The 19,695-nt window shown below is 35.6% G+C and overlaps 1 protein-coding gene and 2 long non-coding RNA genes across 14 annotated transcripts in view; 2 read left to right on the plus strand and 1 right to left on the minus strand.

Annotated features, from left to right (window-relative positions):
• The window catches only part of LOC143255396 (uncharacterized), a 71,155-nt gene extending 65,746 nt beyond the window's left edge, over positions 1-5,409 (plus strand). For 4 of the 12 annotated variants that reach the window (XR_013030584.1, XR_013030588.1, XR_013030585.1 and 1 more), the window contains exons 6-7: positions 4,230-4,323; positions 4,899-5,409. This is a non-coding gene — a long non-coding RNA (uncharacterized LOC143255396). The remainder of the gene's footprint in view (positions 1-4,229; positions 4,324-4,898) is intronic. The other 8 variants (XR_013030587.1, XR_013030592.1, XR_013030591.1 and 5 more) reach the window with 5 other exon arrangements.
• A 12-nt stretch (positions 5,410-5,421) lies between these two features.
• Positions 5,422-10,591, minus strand: LOC143255395 (uncharacterized). The gene is made up of 2 exons (XM_076510997.1): positions 10,484-10,591; positions 5,422-6,880 (listed from the first exon to the last, which is right to left on the minus strand). The coding sequence occupies exon 2, from the start codon at positions 6,871-6,873 to the stop codon at positions 6,418-6,420; it is 456 nt and encodes a 151-aa protein (XP_076367112.1). The 5' UTR covers positions 6,874-6,880; positions 10,484-10,591; the 3' UTR covers positions 5,422-6,417.
• A 377-nt stretch (positions 10,592-10,968) lies between these two features.
• LOC143255398 (uncharacterized) lies at positions 10,969-19,332 on the plus strand. The gene is made up of 3 exons (XR_013030598.1): positions 10,969-11,562; positions 12,580-12,748; positions 19,051-19,332. It is a non-coding gene; the product is annotated as an uncharacterized LOC143255398 (long non-coding RNA).
• The last annotated feature ends 363 nt before the right edge of the window (positions 19,333-19,695 follow it).

A 19,695-nucleotide genomic window follows, 5' to 3' on the forward strand; every position in this document is an offset into this window, starting at 1 on the left:
TACTCTGTAGTACCAATACTTAGATCGTTTTCATAAATTCACTGCTAAACAGCACACAGACAATAAACGTGAGAATAAAACAGTCAATAAGATTCTTAACCATCTAGATTTATATATATATATTTTGAAAGTCTAAAGACCTCTTGCACTATTAAAGTAATTTATGTAAGAAGTATACCATTACAGAACAATAGAGCTTTTAGAATAACGAACTAATTATCTAAAACAAAGTAAACTTTATTGTGGCATGTATTACTAGGTAGAGTTAACTCTTAACAGCTTCTTTGTCTTGCTTCAGATAAGATGGGGTAAAGTCCATGTGTACTGATAGTTACGTGGTAAACTATGCATGGGATATAGACTTTTCTTCTTTTGCTTGGGTTGGATACAATTTTCTCCCAGGTTGCATGCGATTTACCCTAGAGAGAAGGAACATATGCATTTCTTTGTGTCATCTTTTCACCATTAAATATTTGGAGTTGACATGAACTGGGCTTTTTCCTTGCATGGTTTGCCATTTAACCTTAACTGCCCTCCATAACTTCATTCCAGTGATGTATTTACACGTCCAGCTTAGTTTTGTAAATTCACCGTCTGGGATGAGGGTATGTACAGGTTCTCTCATCAAAGCCAATAACTGAAACACTGTATGCACGTGCTTTGTGGTGGATGTCTTGAGTATACCGTTTGTTCGTTAGTTTCAACGTCATGCATGCATGCTTAAAGCGTTATCAGAGAACGAAACTGAATTAACTAAAGAAATATGTCCATCAAACAAATTTGAAAAGAAGGAAAGTTCTAAACATAAATGTCCAATGTAGACCCATTAATAACTTGTAGCATGGAATTCCAGGAAGGTAACGTTCTATGTTGAAACAATTCGAGATCAGATCGTTAGTTAAAGAGTAGATGAAATGCCTTTTGACATGTACTTAGTGATGAAAGCTCTGGTTAAATGTATAAAGTTACTATTAAGTGTAGTAAGAAACTTGCATAATTTTACATTAATTTGTTTAATATTTTTAACTTTTGTAGTGAATTATCATTATTACTTTAAAGATATATATAAATGCTGTTCATAATAAAGCTGTTGCTAACGTATATAATAGTTGTTGAATAAGAAGTGATTGCATGTGTTTTACAGAAATTTGAAACGATTTTTATAATAATAAAATACTAGCCAGTGAAATAAGAAAATTAAAGAGAGAGGACTGTTTAATGTACTGAATATTTTCAACCAGAGAAGGATAACATTTAGCTCTGTTGGATATGATGGTATACAACGTGATTTTGAAAACATTTTTTGGGGAGGTCTGCATAAATATAGTTTGGAAGAGTTTGTTTAAGGGTCACTGATAATATACGAGTCTCACACATAGAGACATTAACGAAATTACAGGGCCATAGGACTTGATAAGCCCATTCATGCGGACTTATAATACTAAAAACCGGGCTTCGATATCTGTGGAGGGCGGAATACTGATAGTTCATTGTGCAGCTTTGTATTAAATTACACACATCGACCACTTTTCATGGCAGTTATAGCTACAACATATATATTATAATCTGCTTCTTTTAATTCAACACATCACATTGTGTGCATGCAGTATATGTAGTTAAAATGGCTCAAGATTCAATTTCATAGTATCAAATTGTCAAAATTTTTTCTGGGGGAGCATGTCCCCAGATCCCACCATAAAAGGCAATGTGGCAACAGCCTGACCACTCACCAAAATTTTCTACAGTAATGAATAGTCTCCGTTATTATACCTATACCCACTTATGATTTTGTGGTGGTGGGCTTTGTATTTTATGTAGAAGACTAACGTCTTAGCTCAGTTTCATTATGGTCTGTTCTTTTCATTTGTGGTGTAAAAAAGCAAAATTACTAAATAAAAAGCAATGTGTAATCCATCCTTTCACTTGGAAAAAGTTTAGAGAGAAGGTAAGGTTAACTTACGGCATTGTATAAAAATCACTTCTTTTTCGTTTTAATAACGTCACAGAAGTAAAGTTGAGAAGTAAAATTTTACCACGAGTTTTGTTTGACACGTGCAGGTATTTTCCCAGGAAATACTTAAAACTAAACGAGTTGTAGTGTTCATCTCTTTATCTCGGGAAGTAGAGATTCACATTTTTAAAATCTGAATTTGTGAGAAAAGAAAAGAAACAAAGTTTCAGAGAAGAAAGAGTTTAAAATGTTTTATAAAACAGTTGTGATTCTAATACAGTGGCGGCGCCAGGATGTTTTTTTTTTGGGGGGGGGCTGAGTTAACTGTGGAGGGCCTTCCCAAAAGGCTTTCAATACGAAGTATAGATGGTAAATTATAATAATGTAAATACCAAGGTACATTTCAGAAAGGTGTGCTATTTTGAACTGCGTTTTCAATGCAGTTTACATTGGAAACTCATACTCTGATTAATAATTCGTTATTACAAACTAGAAACAATCTGTTTATGAAAATATGCGTATATGTAAAAGAGGAAGCTCACCTAAATTCCACCCAAGGTAATACATAATAATAAAGAAAATCAAGATTAGCTTAGATTGAACATTTAATATAGCATTAAGAGTAAAGCTACAAATCAAAAGAAATATAACATAAAGACATAGTTTACATAGCAGAAACGAATTATCCTATGTGAAGTTAATACACTCTGGGGGAAACGTAAGGTCACTATCAGGGCAACTATCTTTCATCATGTTGTTTATAGTCAATATTACTTCAAAACAATGCGCCTGTTCTGTTGTAACTTGAAATCAACGTGGTTGTCTAATCTTCGTCAAAGCTCAAAATAGAATGGCATTACACAGAGAGCGACAATACAGCGTATGAGTTTCAGTACATTCAGTACGTTGCTATGGGAAGTATGTGTCATGCGTCTCTTTGTCTATGTCTCTTTGATGTTAATTGTTAAGTAACAACAACGATTGTGTTTTCCATATTTTATGAATATATGTAGGTAACAATATTGGGGGTGGGCTAAAGCCCCCCCCCCGGCGCCGCCACTGTTCTAATAGAAATGTCCGAGAATTGTCAAATGTATTGAACAAAGAACCCAAGTCTGCGTGCTAAAAGTGGTTGTGCAATTAAATAATAAAAATATGTCATCGTTAGACTGGAGTTGATGTGTTTAGACCAGCTTGTATCAAGACTTGTGACAGTTTGTTCCGTTTTTTACTGGCTTATGCTACATAAGAGTTGTCTGTGATAGTAGCCTCTGATTCTGGAGGGCAAACATCTGGTCAACAGCATCTACCGCCAATTCATGGGCTACTATAATGGAATAGTAGGATTTGTCCATGCTGCTATAAAATACCCATGGCGCCAAAATCAGCGATTAAGTTTTGGTAGAAGGATAACAAGCTGGATCTACTGTTTGATTTAAAGATTGGATGGGTTATAAAACCGTTTATACCAGTCGATTTGATGTTACACTGGTGCCATTTGACATTTAACGATATTTTTTCACCTTCGAGACTAGTCGACAATGCTGTCACCTGACGTGTGAGGATATTTTAATTCGTTGCAGTTTGTGAATGATGTAGTTACGAGTATACAAAGGTAAACGTGAAGCAAGCAAAATGTATATAGTTAATGAAAGCTCCGTAAGAGGCGACATAGAACAGAAAGTGGGGAAGTGTAATTTTCTATCCATTTTAAACGTTCAACAACAAACATAAAGAAAATTGTCCAATCAGTTCATTCTGGAGGCCCGTCATAGCTAAGTGGTTAAGGCGCTCGACTCGTAATTAGAAGGTTGCAATTTTGTGTCTCCATTCCGCCAAACATGCTAACCTTTTACAGTTATGGTCAGTCCCACTATTTGTTGATCAAAGACTAGCTTAAGAGTTGGCGGTGGGTAGTGATGACTATCTGCTTTCCATATAGCCTTAAACTACTAAATTAGGGATAGCGATCGTGTAGCTTTGCGCGAAGTTCACAAAACAAACAAATAAACTTCATCTCGGGCACTTTTGGAGATATAGTTTTCTTCTTCATAAGGAAAGTTTACTAAAATAGTCGACTTCTCAGGCCTTTTGTGTTTGTTTCGCTAAGATCTTTACGAGAGTTATTTGTGTTACACAAGAGGAAAGAGAGCAAGTAAAGATCATCCACAGCCAACACTGGAGCTACTGTTATGATAACGAAAGATGGGATTTGATCATCTATGGTACGGCACAATCACGGTTATAAAGTGGGGCATGACATTTTTTCTTTTTTTAGCGGTAAAGGACGCGCCCAAAACTTGGGACTTCTGGTCCACAGTACTTTATGATAACCACTGAACCGTGATCGACATCTTCATTCAGAGATTTATGTAAGTTGTTTTTTATTTGTTTATCCTGCCCGATTTCTTAGTTTCTGTAGATTATTCGGTCCGTTTAATCACATACATGTACACATGAACATGTTAAATAAATATGTATTACACCAGTGTAAGTCGGTAGGGGTATAAAGTTGCAAGCAGAAATGAATACTAATTATACATTTCAAAATAACTGGTAGATTCTGATTGGTCTGTACCCATACATGTGGTCAGAATCCTATAGTTTGAAAAAAATGTTAATAAAAACTAAGTTCTATTACTGGAAAGAAACAAAATTAATTGAACGTTGAACTGACGTACATAACTTACTGTTCCATGTATAATAATCAGGTCTTCACTATACAACGTAGGTGTCAACAGTAACACACACACAAAATCACCCGACAGAAACAAAGGTAAATTAACCGTTTATAATCCCCGATCAGTTTTCTTTAACCACTGTTATTTTATTATGTGTTTTTTGTTTGTGTAAAACTTCGAGTATTATTTTATGAATTATCATGCTGTGTTGTGCAGTCTTTTACTTTGGTCCTTAAGGTCTTGACTGGACGTGTTTAACATTTCAGGTTATAGATATCAAAGTTCAAGGTCCTAGCCTGCGATAATCTGCTTAACGCACGACGCACTTTCAGCTGTGGGTGCACAAAGTATGGTGAGCAAAGATTCAATACTTGATATATCTGGACTTTCGCCATTTTTGTACAGAGAAATGCAACATATTGCACCATGTGTATTCCAACTCAGATAAGAGAACAGCTATGTGTTCTGATTCACAAAAACTAATTGTTTTATTTCAGATATTTTTATCAGTGGGGAACATTTCTTCTAAACTGTGAAGATAACAGATAATCCACTACTCTGTGTGTCATTGACAGTAACTATCCATTATGAAGTTATAAGAAGAATGTATTTATGTTTTCTAGATTTGGTGAAGTGAGTAAGGTTTTACATCGTAAGCTGAAGTTGAACGAGATTCATGGCATTTTTAGATCAACATATAATACGTAATCTGGCTTTGTAACCCATTTAAACGTTTAAAATTTGTTATACGCGATCCAAACTTGACTTGCTTGACATTGCTTATTAAATGTCAAAATCATATGATGTATCTCTTCTATACGAAGAATTTAGTTTTAATTAGTAAAACCTAGATTTGTCGCTATTTTGACTATTTTAAAATGAAAATATTAAGATCTCACTCAACCTTCTTAACTTATGTAAACAACAAATATCAAGGTCTCACTCAGTCTTCTCACCTTATGTAAATAACAAATATAAAGGTCTCACTCGGCCGTTTTACCTTACATAAACAACAAATATCAAAGTCTCACTCAGACTTCTTACTTCTTACCTTATGTAAAAAAACAAATATCAAGGTCTAACACAGCCTCTTTTACCTTAAGTAAACAACAAATGTCAAGGTCTCAGTTGGCAGTTTTACCTTATGTAAAAAACAAATATCAGGATCTAACTGAGCCTTTTTTACTTTAAGTAAACAACAAATGTCAAAGCCTCACTCAGCCTTCTAACCTTATGTAAACAACAAATATTAAAGTCTCATCTTACCGTATGTAAACAATAAATATAAAAGTCTCACTTAGCCTTCTTGCCTTATGTAAACAAGTGTCAAGGTCTTTCTCAGTCATCTTACCTTATGTAAATAACAAATATCATGGTCTCACTTTGCCCTCTTACCTTATGTAAATAACAAATATGAAGGTCTCACTCTGTCCTCTTACCTTATGTAAATAACAAATATCAAGGTATCACTCGGCCGTTTTACTTTATGTAAACAACAAATGACAGAGTCTCACTCAGCTTCTTATTTAATGTAAACAACAAATAGGAAAGTCTTACTCGTTCGTTCTACCACATGTAAATAAGAAATATCAAAATCACATTCAGTCTTTTTACCTTTCATAAATAATAATTGTTATATCTCACTCAGCCTTCCTACTTTTCGTAAATAATAAATATCACTGGGGAACACTCATTTTGTTGCATTTAAAAAAAGACCTTTCTATAGTCAATTTGAGTGTGTTGATTTCAAATCTGAAGTCGGTTTTTGTCTGCAAGCTACAGATTTTATGCAATTTGACATTTATCGCCCAATGAAGGCAAGCCTTTGAAAACTGGAACAGGAACTTCTTCAGAGTGCGGAGCAGGCCGAATAGCTGAGGGAATGTTCGGATACGTAATCTTATGTCGGTTTTTCTTCCCAACACCCGTTGTGTTTACCATGCAGAAATAACAGTCAGTTACATCGTTGGTGGGTTCGCGCCAAATCATTGGAACACCAAAAGGCAGACCATTGCGTTTTCCTTTGGTCCAGTCTCGAAGCATTTCCTCACAATTGTGGCACACAACATGAGGAGCCCATTGCTTGTCTTGATCACCAAGATGAACTTCAAAATATGCCTTGTAGGCACGCTTGACGAACGAGGATATGTTACGTCTCTGACGATTGAGTGTGTAGCATCCACATATGTAGCAGAAGGCATCAGGCTTGTTTCTGCAATGATATCTATTTTTGGAAGCCATGTTTGATCTGAAACAAAAGAAGAATGATCAAAATATTAGAAGCTATCTATATATATGGACGTGAAAATGCTTATACATGGTTTACGCAAGTTCACATTTGTACAATTTCATTAACCTCAAATTGCATACAAACTAGAGCTTGTAGAGAAAAACTAATTTCAGATTTGAAATCAGCGCCTAAAACTCCTTCAGAATCAGTTAAAATATCCAATGCAACTCAAAGTTACCGAAAAAGTATTCCCCAGTGTATTAGATCTCGCTCAGTTTTCTTATCTTTAGTAAATAAAAGAATGTTAAGATCTTGTTAAGTCTTTCTATCAAATGAGTAAAAAAAAACAAATATTAGGGTTTCACCCGACCTTTTTTTTACAAATGGAAACAACCAATGTCAAGTACTTACTCAGGAGAAGACGTTTAATAAAGGTCATGGTTTCAGTCTAGCGTTATCTGTGACGTTATAAACTAGAATATGATAACGTTTAAAATTTTACTTCATCTAATGCTAAAAAACATTTAAACGGTTTATACACGTGGATCGTGTAGAGAGCATTAGACAAGAAATTCGTGATGACGAGAAACCCACTTGAAGTAAAAATGTATTCTTAAGACGGCTGGTATGGGTATTAAAACTTTTATTAAAATAAAGTAGAGAACAACATTTCGACCTTCTTAAGTTGCAAACTCTTTTTGTTAACCTGAAGATGACCTAAGAAGGTTGAGACGTTGTTCTATACTTTATTTTAATTAAAGTTTTAATCCCCATACCAGCTGTCTTAAGAATAGATTAGACAAGAAATAAACATCCCACAAGGTTCAAACTTACACATCCAGTGGAGAATATTACACAATAGATAAACAGCTCTTCAAACGTAATGATAGAGAGTGGATAACAAAATAGTTAAAACTAGTAACTTTTACCTACTTCTCCCGCTACAATGATCACTGTTATTTTACTTACTTCTCCCGCTACAATGATCACTGTTATTTTACCTACTTCTCCTGCTACAATAGTCACTGTTATTTTCTGTGACATTCAATTAACTTCTCGCCAGCTCTTTGTTTCTAATAGAGTTATTTTTAATTCGCAATTTCCCTCTTCGTATTTTAATGATAAGCATAAGAATTAATTTCAGAAACGAGTTAGGAATCGTATGATGAGCTTGAATTTCATACTGTAAAGTTTCATCTCACATTGAAGTAATAAATAAAATAATTATTATTTGAAGTTGTAATATATGGAAATATATATACGGTAATCAAAGTTTCCCAGGGATCAGCTTTCAAAATACATATAGCAAGTGATGAAAGGTTAGTAGTTAATAGCTACATACTTTATTCCTTTTACTTGGTCTAAAATTGAATTCAATTTTCCACAATATTTTAACAATTCCACAGGGAAGAGAATGAATGAAACATCATATACAGTTTTTTAGTTAATCAGAAAACATCATATGTATTTCCATACACAGACTATGGATAACGACAGTTAACATTCCTCTACAAGTCACTGGCCAAAGAGATGGACCAAACTAGTGAACTGAACGGAGTTCTTGATAATATGCCCACTTGGATTTATGTTTGGAGATCTAAATGGTCATTCCATCTAAACGAGCACAGTGTGGGCAACATTGTCATCCACAAGGACGAGGTCGCCACCTCTCAAATGTCAAATATTTCATTTCTGTTAAACATCTGTCAAAGAGCAGTTCTCCAAGCGTCGCAACAAACTTTATCTTGGTCTACTGGTATTCTTCATGGATGACATATCTTGCTTTGACTGCCCAAAATATCATACCAGAGTGTGAAGACGTCCATTGAAGCATTCTCTCAATGGCCGGAACGGCTCTTTGACAGATGTTTAACAGAAATGAAATATTTGACATTTGAGAGGTGGCGACCTTGTCCTTGTGGATGACAAGTTTTTCTTGACCTTGATTCGCCACCTTCGTACTATTTCTATAGGTTTCAATGAATTATTTGTTAATTTTAAACAACACTTTGTGGTACACCTAAAACAGTAGCAACAAGGGGATAAAACACTTTAATTTGTAGCATACAAAGGCCACGTTACAGTTCTTCCAAATTTAACTATCATCTGCTCTGACTTGTTTAAATTTTCGCTCAAAGTCACTCGAGGGTTGTCTGTATTAGGCGTCCCAAATTTGGTAATTACAGACAACAGCAAAGGCAGCTAATCAACAACACCCACCGCCAATTCTTGAGCTACTCTGAAAGAGATAGCCCATTGTGTAGCTTTGTGCTTGATTCAAAACAACAACTTCTTCTTCATTAACAGCTAATACAATATTGGCTTGCAGTGTGCAAGTCTATTTTCCATAATCTACATACTTTCCAAAAGTATTACTACTTGTGCAAGCCACAGCTTCTGGTTCAGCAACTATCAGTGTGCTTTCTTCCTTCCTGTCTGAAAGGAAAGGTATGAAAAGGCGAGGCAAAATAGATCTTATTAGCGTCAACTTTCTTTCAACATTATAATAATGCTTCACAAAACCTTACCACCACCAACCTGGTCTCAACATTACTATACGGCATCACAGGAACTAACCACCACCAACCTGGCCTTAACATTACTATACACCTACACAAGACCTTACCACCACCAATCTGGTCTTAACATTACTATATACCACCAACCTATTCTCAACATTACTATACGGCTTCAGAAGACCTTACCACCACCAACCTGGTTTTAACATTACTATACACCACTAACCTGTTCTCAACATTACTATATGGCTTCACAATACCTTACCACCAACAACCTGGTCTTAACAGTACTATTCAGCTTCACAAGACCTTACCACCTCCAACGTGGTCATAACATTATTATACAGCTTCACAAGACCTTACCACCACTGACCTGGTCTTAGCATTATTATACAGCTCACAAGACCTAACCACCACCAACCTGGTCTTAACATTACTATACAGCTTCACAAGACCTTACCACCACCAACCTGGTCTAACATTACGATACATTTTCACAAGATCTAACCACCACCAACCTGGTCTTAACATTACTATACAGCTTCACAAGACCTTACCACCACCAACCTGGTCTAACATTACGATACATTTTCACAAGATCTAACCACCACCAACCTGGTCTTAACATTACTATACAGCTTCACAAGACCTTACCACAGCCAACCTGGTCTTAATATTACGATATATCTTAACAAGACCTAACCACCACCAACCTGGTCTTAATATTACTATACATCTTCACAAGACCTTACCACAACCAACCTGGTCTTAACATTACGATACATCTTCACAAGACCTAACCACCACCAACCTGGTCTTAACATTATTGTCCAGCTTCACAAGATCTTACCATCATAATCTTTGCCTCAACATTATTTTTGCTTGCTTGCTTTCCCTGTATAATCCCATAAGCTCACAGTTTGTTGTTGTGGTCGGTGGAATATTCTTGTGAAAAGTAATGTGGATGAAAGTGATAGGTAGCGTTATGAAATTAAGAAGTGGAAAAAAACCCAACTAAAGTATCAAAGTGATGACTTATTTCAGGGCTGTTTCTTTGGGTCTGTGTTACAACTTTTGTCAGAACATACGTACAGGCACTTACCTAAGTTTTGTTTAAAACTGTCAAAGTTAGAGGTTTCCTTTGTTCGAAGGTGATATCTGTCGTAATGTTAACCCTTTGTCACTTGGATTCTCTGGAGTTGTGTGTATATGATGTACTGGGATGCGGGTATGAGTCACTTTGAGCTTTTGTCACGTGACAAACAAGTATTGTACAGGCAGTACATTTACGTCACTATATGGTTCTTGTGAGTTAGCCATTCATCGAGCATGCGTCGCTTCATTTGTGAACTTCTGAAGATCGCATCATGAGTCTTGCACACTGATTATTTCAGATAGTTTTTTTATTTAATTATTAATTCATCTATATTAACAATAATTTTTTATTTATAAATTGCCTTTTACACTTACCTTGAAAGACAACGAATGATAAATTTAAATATTTACAAATTCCTTTTCAAGCTTGTTTGTTCATGAATACGCTGCCATCTAGCGACTAGAGGCTGTACTGTGGCAGTGTGGTTAGCTGGTTGTGAAGAGTCAACAAACAACCACTATCTGCACTGCTTCGAAATACCTCTAACTATCAACAACTGTGTTCGATATTTTGGAGGGTACTCGAATTTACTTCCATCATAACTTAAGTCGCTTGGCCTTCGAAAAGGTTGTTGTTGGAATGAAACTATTGATAATTTGATTCATGCCAAACACTCCATTGGAACCTGATGATAATAGCAGGGCCACCTGACACTTGATATTTTATCAAATGGGCCTAGGGAGTCGTATGAAGTTGTCAGATGGATTTTGTAGAGGGAAAGATGTGCTAAAATTGAGTTCAGAATGAATTTGAAGAAAGATCGAGTGATTTATCAACCTGTACCAAGCTGAAGTATGAATTCAGTGAAGGAAAGCTTAGTTCTTCTCCATTTTTTATCAGGTTGTAGGATAAATTTAGGAAAGGAAAGCTTAGTTCTTTACCATTTTGTATCAGGTTGTAGGATAAATTCAAGTTGAAGAAAGACCTAGTGCTCTAACAACCTGTATCATGTCGCACGATAGATTCTGAAGATGAAAGTTTAGTGTCTTAACAACCTGTATCAAATTTTAGGAAGAATTAGAAAGGTAAGGTTTGCTTTGATTTGTTTGTGTTAAGCACATAGCTACATAATGGGCTATCTGTGGGTATCCTAACCAGGTTTATAGCGTTATAAGACATAGACTTTACCACTGAGCCACCGGTGAACCGTAAGGGAGGAAAACCTCGTGATTCACTGACGTGTATCACGTCACATGATGGATATGGGAGAGTCTAGTGATTTACTACAGTATAGTTGATCGTAAGGCATTGTATCAGGTCACGTGGTGGATATAGGGGAGAATTAAGTGATTTACTAGAGTATAATTGATTGTAACAAACTGTATCAGGTTGTATAATCGATATAGAAAATGATAGAACCTTTTGATTTACTATAGTATACTTACTGATTTATACTACAGTGTACCTGGTGATTTACTACAGTATAGTTGATTGCAACAACTCGTCATCAAGTATATAAAATTTTGTTATTAAGCACGAAGCTATACAAAGGGTTATCTGTTCTCCCTGCCATGGGTATCGAAATCCAGTTTCTATCTATATAAATCCACTGTCATACCGCTGTTAAACTGGGGAGCACAAAGTTTCGTATTCAGAATTAAGTACCCGTTTCATGCACATGGAAGGCTTAGGAATCGCTAGGGAAAAGGAGCATATCTGAACGTTGACACCTATGTTACTTTTTAGAAGTCATAAGGGTACACGCCAAGTTTGGTGACAATCGGTTCTGAAGTTCATAAGCTATGAGCGAACACACTTAGACACTTTTGTCAAATAATGGTGTAGATAAATGTTTCCTCATTCGGAGCATGCGCGTTTTCGTATTTTTAATGTCATAAACACGTAATTCGTAGGTGTGTTTATTTATTTCGCCAATTTGAAGTAATACTTGTTATTCAGATGTAAAGAATAATAAAAAAAAAGATACAGTGGTAACGATATTTTTAACCGTAACGAGTCCAGATGCAGACTTGGGTTAAACGTTAAAGTCTCCTTAAACTTCAGACGAAGCTGTCCCTAATTGTTAATCACCTTGCCCACAGAAAGGAAAGCAAATCAGCAGCACGTGCCATCACAAGAGCTTTGACCAGTTCAGGATCGACTGTGATAGTCCCCTGATGAAAGTGTGGAGTGTGTTTAACAACATAATGACTCGAACATTAGACCAACAGCCAGATATGTAAACCACTAGGCCACTCCGTCCAATAAAAGGTAACATTTTAATTACGAATCAATTTTTTTTTTGGAATCAATGCAGAACAATCGCAAGCGCAAATAACTTGGACGATAAATGAAAGTTGCTTTCAGAATTGAAACGTTATTTTTATAAACATTAAATAGACATAAAAATAATGTATTATACTAAAAGTAATATCCATTTCAGAATTACATAGTCGAGCGTGGCCCACTGGTTAGTGTGCCGGACTGTAGACTTGCGGTTCTAATGTTTGCGCCCTTTTATTACAAGCACACAAAATATTTCACTCCGCCCTTTGGGTGCGTTATTAGAGTGGCGGTCAAGTCCCACTAATTGATTATAGCAGCCCAAGAATTAGCGATGGGTACTGTTCACTATTTGCCTCTTCTGTCGTGTAGCCAACTGTGGAAGGTCAGTGGTAAAAATACGGGATTACAACGCTAAAATCAAAGTTCGATTCGCCTTCAGGAAACATAGCAGATAATTCGATGTGGTTTTACTACAAAAAACACACACACTGTCGTATATCCGTTCAGAGACAAGCACGAGAAAAACGAAAGTCCTTGTATAGTTTTGCACAAACGTTCTTAAATTATTTGTAGATGTGACAGAGAATTGATGATTAATTTTCTGTGTCAATTTAGCGTACAGGAATAATAATAAAAAAAAAACCCTTTTCGATAACCCTAGTTTTATGAGCAACTTTTCTCAGGTTTCTGTTTTGATATTACGAAGATTGTTTTAGAATGATATTATTTTGTTTTTGTCCACCAGCTTAATGGCAGCTACTGCAGGTTTCTCAGTAAGGAACTCGAGTATCTTTGTGATTTTTTTATTGATCAATTTATATTTTTTATGGAGCAACCTACGTATCCTTAGGGAGAAATTTGATTAAATTTAAGGGATATACGAATATCTTTGAGGGATTTGAAGGGGATAGCAGTGTGTACGTGCTTGTAAAAAACAGAAACTCGCTTGCTAGTGTTAGTATAAATAATTAAATTATGTTATCCACGGTGGTATGTTTTGTGTTATAGATATGGATATATTAGGAACATGACGTACGATAAGTTCGTGGACGTGTTTCAAGAAGGATCAAACAATACAAAGATATTACGAACATAACCTACTATAGGTTCGTGGACGTATTTCAGGAAGGATCGGAGAACGTGTTTGTGTTTCCTGTATTTTCTATCCTCGTTTCAGAGGAACAGAAACAGCTATCACTAAAATGTAACAAGTGGCTGAATCAACATAATTTATACGTTTTGTTTTACTTGTACGAATGTAACACTGAACGTTTTTATTTAAATACAGACACTGTTCTCTTCGTCCTTCTGACATGTGATTATTTGACTTTCTCAGTAACGGTACGATCACATTTCTTCACAAAAACCCTTCTTTAGAATGGTCACTACACTAATACAGCTGACGTTATACAGGGTGTTTGGAAAGTCACTGTGCACTTATATATTTATTAACAGACAAAACTGCACATTTGCTTTCCGAACATCGTTCGTTAGTTAGGCTTAGTTATTGGAAATGTTTATTTTGTTTTTTGAATTACAGACAAAGCTACACGAGGGTTATTTGCCCCTAATTTAGCAGTATAAGTCTATGGGGGCGGCAACTAGTCATCATCACCCACCTTCAACTCTTAAGCTACTCTTTTTTTAAAACGAATAGTGGGATTGATCGAAACCTTATAACACTCCCACGGATAAAAGGGTGAGCATGTTTGTTGTGATAGGGATTCGAACCTGCGATATTTAGGTTACAAGTAGAACGCTCTAACCATCTGGTCATGCCGGGCTACTTGAAAGCGTCATAAATAGCTTCAAAATGGTTATGAAACATTTTATAATTAAAATTGGAGTTCAGGTGATAATATTTACCGTGTTTCTTTACGATACAAAAGCCACTGGGTACAGATCCAAAATGAGTAAATGATATATAATTATCCATAGTTGTATGAGTGACTTACCAGGATTGAAAACCTTGTAAGCCATGTTTCATGGACTTCTACCTTAGTTTCGTATTGGGACATCGTATCAAGTAACTCATCAGGTCTCAACAATCAAACGAAGTCCACAAAACACAGGTCTTACTTTTTTCTTGGGTGATAGGGGGAGCATAAAACATAGCCCACTGGTTCACGAACTTTTGCTGGATGTTTTTCCTGGGTTGGAGGATAGTTTATAAAAACAGTCTGCTGCTTTATATTCTGTAACTGGATTTTTTTTTGGAGAGTTGGGGGGAAGAGTCTTGAAACGCAAACTACTGTTTTTTGTGCTGCAATTGGATATTTTCTCTGGGATTTTCCAGAAAGCTCATTTTTCATATTCGTGAATTATTATTCTTTGTATACATTCATGAAACACGTTTGAAGACTCAGCGTTTAGTATTAACTTTGTCAAAATAATACTTAATGTCTTATAAGGAATTGTTAATTTTTATTTATTACTTCCACATATTTAGAGCAGCGCTTTTAACTGTATGTGTCGACGAACTCGAAGGTTCGGTGGAATGCAAAATATCTTTATATATTAATACGTAAACACATACCAATTACGTAATTGGAATCTAAGTGCGTTATTTTTTTTTCTTTAGTAGAGCAGATTACAAAACATAACAAATCTCTGCACTGTTTTAAATTAGCGTGCAAAACTAGGTACAAATAGATGGTGATGTTGTAGTCATGTTTTTGTAATAACTACTGGAAAGACTTCCATTGACTTACAAAGTTGAGAATTACGAATATAGAAGATAACTGTAGCTGTTACCCTATGTAAGTTTCCTATGGTATAACAACATGATGGGCCCAGCGTGGCCAAGTGGGTTAAGGCGTTCGACTCGTTAATCTGAGGGTTGCGGGTTAGATTCCCCGTCGCACCAAACATGCTTGCCATTTTAGCCCTGGGGGCGTTATAATGTGGTGACTAGTTGCCTTCTCTCTAGTCCTACACTGCTAACTTAGGGACGACTACCGCAGATAGCCCTCGAATAGCTTTGCGCGAAATTGAAAAACAACGTGGTGTTGTTACGTTAGGAACAGTTAACTCTTTAGTTTTAACTGTATATTGTTAGGATATTCCTGGGGCTTTCTTTTGTCAAAACCTAAGTAACTTAAGCACAGAAATAGTTGGCCATTCTTTTTTTCTTTTCTTGTTTGTGGGCGCAGGATATATTTTTATGTGGGACGCACCTATGTCTCTTATGTTCTGATATTAGAAGTTTGAATCGCATATTCTGTTGAAATTGGCGTTGTGCCGCCTTGTAAAATATGTTAATTGTATTTTTGAAGCTTCTGATGACACAAAGTTAAAAGAAGGGGCCTTGTAAATATTATCAATATATCACGTAGTTATTAGAGGTGCCAGCTATACATTTCATGTCCAAACTGTTTAGGAAAAAGAGTATGTTTAGAAAACACGGCCGTAAAACGTTCGTTTGTGTGGTTGTTATGTAACCTTTGTTCGCCATGTGGGTAAGTATATACATGTAACAAATATTCTTTTTTTTTATTTTTCTTCCTGTAATGTTCTCAAGGTCTTTGCTGAGGATAATTACTCGTTCAAGTAATTATACAAACTAGGTTCTTTTAAGACATTCATATTGGTTTCCTATAAATTTTTAATATATATTTCTATAGCCGTTATTTAATCTTGCATATAAAATTAAAGTGAATAATCTTTCAAATTCATATTATAAGGGTAAAGTTATGAAACAAAGTTTGATGATTGCGTCATATTACCTGAAGAATCTAGTGTACAAGGTGTTTCCTTTCTTCCTTCATATTTTTCGATATTTTCATTACGTTGGCTGACATGTCTGCATTTTTTATCTTAACTTTTTTATTCATCTCATCATGTGGATTTAATTATTTAGATTTTTATATTTTGTTAAACGCTTCACATTCCAAACCTAGACTTTTGTAAAATGTTTGCGTTACTCTAACGAGAGCATAAATAATTTTCGAAGCAAGTGCTGTTACCTATGTTTGATGTATGACAATATTTAAATTAAACTGACTAAAATTAACAGGGAAATACTTTATTTCAACATTTTCTTCAATCTTCTACATTTTGCGATTCTGACCTTTCCTCTCATTTCACCACCACTACATACACTTTTTTTTTTTTTTGGAATTTCGCACAAAGCTAGTCGAGGGCTATCTGTGCTAGCCGTCCCTAATTTAGCAGTGTAAGACTAGAGGGAAGGCAGCTAGTCATCACCACCCACCGCCAACTCTTGGGCTACTCTTTTACCAACGAATAGTGGGATTGACCGTAACATTATACACCCCCACGGCTGGGAGGGCAAGCATGTTTAGCGCGACACGGGCGCGAACCCGCGACCCTCGGATTACGAGCCGCACGCTTTACGCGCTAGGCACTACATACACTAATAAACACGGACGTTAGATTTGTGACTGGTTAGAATGTACTTAATTGTTAACAAGAGATTTAACACCACTGAGTAACAATTTACGTGTGTCTGGGGAATGTATTAATGTTTTTCGTTGCGTAATTACCATTTTCAAACTTTATGTAATAATTTCTCAGAAATGTTTAAAGAGTAACGGGTGTTATGCATTGCACTATTCCACAAAAGGTTAGGCATAATGTGCATGCAAGTTTATTTAAAATATATAAAAATTAAAATGCTAATTTGATCATAACATCAGAGTATAATACTTGTAATTGCGTGATATGCTAGTTTCGTCAAAAAGAGTGTGCGCGCGCGCGCGCTCGCTCATGAGATGTGTATAATGTTGTAAGCTACGTTTTCAGTGTTGTAATTTCTTTGGTAGCTACGTTGGGACTGTGGCTCTCAAATCACAATGTTAAGTAGTCCGCCTGTAACGTTCTATATTTGAACATTAGGTTTTGTTCTAACACATTCGAGCGTAGATAATCAATACCACTTACCACGTATTTGAAGCGTGTAGGATTATGTCGACATCAAATGTAAGAGCCTTGGAGCCCTTCTTACACAAGTGTAACACACTTGGGCGTTTAAACTGTAATGTAGACCTACAATAAGTTACGACATTGTACAAGCGTTCGGGCTTGAAGCTTTAAGAAGATAAGTTTTGCGTTTTCGTCAGCAATTATTTATAAATTAGAAAAAAAGTTTATTTTAGCTTTAGCACTGTGCTTTTACTATTTAAACTTAAGTTTTGTTTAATATTGATCTGTATGGCAAACATAGTCGTGAGTATAAAATAAATGTAAGATAATCTAATAGCCTGATCGGCCTATCGTCCCTCAAGATTTCTTAAATGCGATTACATTAAGTTTATCAATCATACAGTTAGTTGTATTCAACAGTTAACAATATATATCATTTTTATAAATTAGGAAGTCTAAAATATACCTGAATAATTACTGTAGATCTCAAACAGTTATGTTTTGCGGCATGTGAAACAGTAAATTTTAAAAACTGGCATTGTTCTAAAGTAAATTTAAGTTGCATAATTTCGCAAGTTATTCGACCCTAGTCTTACCTACTTTTAAAATTAAGTAGAAATACAAAGATTTCTGGTGAGGAAGGAACTTTAGTCTGCACAACAACCACGAAATAAGAGCTCATGATGAAGGCTCATTTTAAGAGGTATGAACTACAACTTTTTAGGACATTATTTCTAGTTTTGAAACAAATAGGGCGGTAAAGTATAGCAATATATGCTACACTGCCGACATAATAGTTTGGACCTTATACGTTTCTAAGAATACTCTATTCGAATTACGAAGTTAAGCAAAAAATGATAATTTGATAGTAGATTATTGCCTTTTTACCGTCTTGAAATGACTGTCGATAAGTGTGTGTTGCAAGATCGTTTTGCTACCAAAATATATGAATATAGGTGACGCTACACTGAGGGTTATATCGAACGGGATTGACTAGACGCAGTTTGCTCCTGAAGAAGAAAGGTCCGCTTCCAGAAAGCGCACTTTTTTTTTTTTTTAATTGGTTTATATTGAGTGTAATTTTATATATAAAGTAAAGAAAAGGATCAAAGTTTTATATATAAAGTAAAGAAAAGGATCAAAGTTTTATATATAAAGTAAAGAAAAGGATCAAAGTTCGAATTATTCAGTCTAGATGTTTTGTCTTTGTTTATTTATAGCAAAAAAGCTAGTAATGCTGGCTGCTGTTTATACGTTTGACCAACCAATCGGCGAGAGCCATCGGCACTTTTTTAATGTTGCTCATCATGGGTAAATGAGTGATTTGTGTTTTGACAGATCGGTCCAGATGATGTGGGGCCTCAACATGGACGCTGTTCTTAAAACTTGTGTTTTTCTTACAGCAAAGCCACATTGAGCTATATCTGGCGAGTCCACCGAGGGGTACTGAACCCCTTATTTTAGGGTTGCAAGTCCGTAGACTTACAGCTGTACCGGCGGCGGACTAAAACTTTACAGATGTTAGAAGATTCAACAGTGATTTTAAGTGCATGTTACTTGAATAAAGCTAAGACTAGTATGAAGTAGTTTGTAGGTAATTATGAACTTGGTGTTTGATAACCTGTTTCATTTTGAATACTGGATTACACCAGGTCTTATATTAAAGAATTTGTGGTACGAAAGAAGCTGCTCGTCCATTAATTTACTTTGAAAAGTTTTTATTCAGAGATAGCGGTTCAGGCTAAATAGGAGATATGTATATAAAACACGTGGAAAGCCGCGAATCGAAACATAAACGTTGTCAACGTCACCAGCCTGCAGACAAGTTCATGCATTACGATAGATACAGTCTTTCTTAATACTTCTCGTCTCAAGTGTTTTAATTCAAACACTTTTATCTCGACAGATTTCTCGATGCACATTTACTGTACTTTAACGACGACGGTTTTTCGTCACAAGTTGTAATTTGTATTCAAGAAATTAGTTAACTAACGTAACGGAACCACATGAATAGTTACTTTGAAGAGGAAACTGTTCATTAGAAAGAA

Source organism: Tachypleus tridentatus, chromosome 7, assembly GCF_004210375.1.
Source record: "Tachypleus tridentatus isolate NWPU-2018 chromosome 7, ASM421037v1, whole genome shotgun sequence".
Taxonomy (NCBI): Eukaryota; Metazoa; Arthropoda; class Merostomata; order Xiphosura; family Limulidae; genus Tachypleus; species Tachypleus tridentatus.